The 3,232-nt window shown below is 46.5% G+C and overlaps 1 protein-coding gene across 1 annotated transcript; it reads left to right on the forward strand.

The window, feature by feature from the left end:
- The first annotated feature begins 912 nt into the window (after positions 1-912).
- On the forward strand, positions 913-2,637 carry LOC138372552 (uncharacterized). Its single transcript, XM_069338030.1, has one exon. The coding sequence runs from the start codon at positions 913-915 to the stop codon at positions 2,635-2,637; it is 1,725 nt and encodes a 574-aa protein (XP_069194131.1).
- The last annotated feature ends 595 nt before the right edge of the window (positions 2,638-3,232 follow it).

Raw genomic sequence — 3,232 nt, forward strand, 5'->3', positions numbered from 1 at the left:
GTGAGTGTGTGTGGGTGGGTGTCTGTATGTGTGAGTGTTGGTGTGTGTGTGGATAGACTCCGAAAAAATGTCTTAAAAAATGTGGTATTCAAAGTCCACTCAATATTGTCAAGGAGATTTATGACTTAGAATTGCAGGTTGGAGATATAAATAGGATCATATCGTGAATCTGTGCCGGTGGGAAATATCTTACCACAGACACACACACAAAGGGCAAACCCGATACCATAGAGAGCCCCAACGTGTCTCCAATGAGACGGCACAACCCTATTTCTTCACAGTTGCATTACATAACCTAAGCCGTGGACCAAATCACACTGGACGGGACACAACACTCAATACGTGTTACAAAACAAATATTAAGGTATTTAAGGAAGAAATCATACTAATATTAAGGCGTCAGTCAGCAGAATATAACTGCCTTCTACAAGTGTTTAAAGTGATAGTCAAATGGGTTCACCTGTTTCTTACAGGAAACCCAACGAGGTACTTTATGTTTTGTGAGTTTAAAACACATGACAGTGTTTAACAAGTAACATGAAAACAAGTAGTGGAACAGAATAAAAACATGATACAAGTTATTATTGAGATTTTAATAGGAGATGGACTTATACAGCTCAGTCTCCACTACTCTGCAGGACCGATAAAATAGAAAACAGTAGTTCTCAGGTTGAGAAACTGAATGATACAAGTTAAACACTCATTAAACACACAATTTAAATAACATAGGAATTAAATGAACTACAAAAAGGCCTCTTGGCCGATGCAAGTTAGTTATTTAAATCCCCTGAAACTCACTCATTAAACATGTTTAATCTTGTCTTGAAACAATCGAGCGATTCCGCGTCTATTCTGTTTCCCGGTTTCTCCCAGTCCATCATCCAGCTGGTTCATGTTACACACCTGTCCATCATGCAGCTGGCTCATATTACACACCAGTCCATCATGCAGCTGGTTCATGTTACACACCAGTCCATCATGCAGCTGGTTCATGTTACACACCAGTCCATCATGCAGCTGGTTCATGTTACACACCAGTCCATCATGCAGCTGGTTCATGTTACACACCAGTCCATCATGCAGCTGGCTCATATTACACACCAGCCCATCATGCAGCTGGTTCATGTTACACACCAGTCCATCATGCAGCTGGCTCATATTACACACCAGCCCATCATGCAGCTGGCTCATATTACACACCAGTCCATCATGCAGCTGGCTCATATTACACACCAGTCCATCATGCAGCTGGCTCATATTACACACCAGTCCATCATGCAGCTGGCTCATATTACACACCAGTCCATCATGCAGCTGGCTCATGTTACACACCAGTCCATCATGCAGCTGGCTCATATTACACACCAGTCCACCATGCAACTGGCTCATATTACACACCAGTCCACCATGCAACTGGCTCATATTACACACCAGTCCATCATGCAGCTGGCTCATATTACACACCAGTCCATCATGCAGTTGGTTCATATTACACACCAGTTCATCATGCAGCTGGTTCATATTACACACCAGTCCACCATCCAGCTGGCTCATATTACACACCAGTCCATCCAGCTGGCTCATGTTACGCACCAGACCATCATCCAGCTGGCTCATGTTACGCACCAGACCATCATCCAGCTGGTTCCTGTTACGCACCAGTCCACCATCCAGCTGGCTCCTGTTACGCACCAGTCCACCATCCAGCTGGCTCATGTTACGCACCAGACCATCATCCAGCTGGCTCCTGTTACGCACCAGTCCACCATCCAGCTGGCTCCTGTTACACACCAGACCATCATCCAGCTGGCTCATGTTACACACCTGCCCATCATCCAGCTGGCTTCTGTTACACACCTGCCCATCATCCAGCTGGCTCATGTTACGCACCAGCCCATCATCCAGATGGCTCATGTTACACACCTGCCCATCATCCAGCTGGCTCCTGTTACACACCAGTCCATCATCCAGCTGGCTCCTGTTACACACCAGTCCATCATCCAGCTGGCTCCTGTTACACACCTGTCCATCATCCAGCTGGCTCATGTTACACACCTGCCCATCATCCAGCTGGCTCATGTTACACACCTGCCCATCATCCAGCTGGCTCATGTTAAGCACCAGCCCATCATCCAGCTGGCTCATGTTACACACCTGCCCATCATCCAGCTGGCTTCTGTTACACACCTGCCCATCATCCAGCTGGCTCATGTTACACACCTGCCTATCATTCAGCTGGCTCATGTTACACACCTGCCCATCATCCAGCTGGCTCATATTACAAACCTGCCCAGCATCCAGCTGGCTCATGTTACACACCTGCCCAGCATCCAGCTGGCTCAAATTACACACCTGCCCATCATCCAGCTGGCTCATGTTACACACCAGCCCATCATCCAGCTGGCTCATGTTACACACCAGTCCATCATCCAGCTGGCTCATGTTACGCACCAGCCCGTCATCCAGCTGGCTCATGTTACACACCAGTCCATCATCCAGCTGGCTCCTGTTACGCACCAGTCCATCATCCAGCTGGCTCCTGTTACAAACCTGCTCATCATCCAGCTGGCTCATGTTACAAACCTGCTCATCATCCAGCTGGCTCATGTTACGCACCTGCCCATCATTCTAAAATGAAAGTACTCAGAATAACGTGGTCCGTCATACAAATATGGACGTGATGGACGCATTGGAAGTAAACTTATGTTTGGACAAACTGGAAACGTTTGTCTGTTTATCTGGCTAATAAAATCTAACCTAACCTTCCTAGGCCTGATACACGCTATCTGAGGCCAAATATAGTACAAATATGTGCTTTACTATGCCTAGGAATATTTAAATTTGGTTTTAACTGTTTTTTACCTCCGTGACTATAAAGGAATAGCACCAATTTCTGAACTCCTTCTATCCATCACGTCGATGCTCGTGCGATCATGCACCTAGTGACAAGGGCTAATACTCGTTGGGGCACACACACACACACACACACACACACACACACACACACACACACACACACACACACACACACACACACACACACACACACACACGAAAAACAACAGAAGAATCCATGGTTCAACCAGGAATGTAAGGTAGCGAAGCAATTGAGTAAAAGAACATGGGGAAACTACAGGAATAACAGAACACCAGAGAGCAGGGAGAGATACCAGAGGGCCAGAAATGAGTACCTCAGAGTGAGGCGAGAAGCAGAAACACAGTATGAAAATGA

This window comes from Procambarus clarkii, chromosome 39, assembly GCF_040958095.1.
Source record: "Procambarus clarkii isolate CNS0578487 chromosome 39, FALCON_Pclarkii_2.0, whole genome shotgun sequence".
Taxonomy (NCBI): Eukaryota; Metazoa; Arthropoda; class Malacostraca; order Decapoda; family Cambaridae; genus Procambarus; species Procambarus clarkii.

Coding starts and splice junctions, on each gene's coding strand:
- LOC138372552 (XM_069338030.1), top strand. CDS start 913: ATGCAGCTGGCTCATATTACACACCAGTCCATCATGCAGCTGGTTCAT.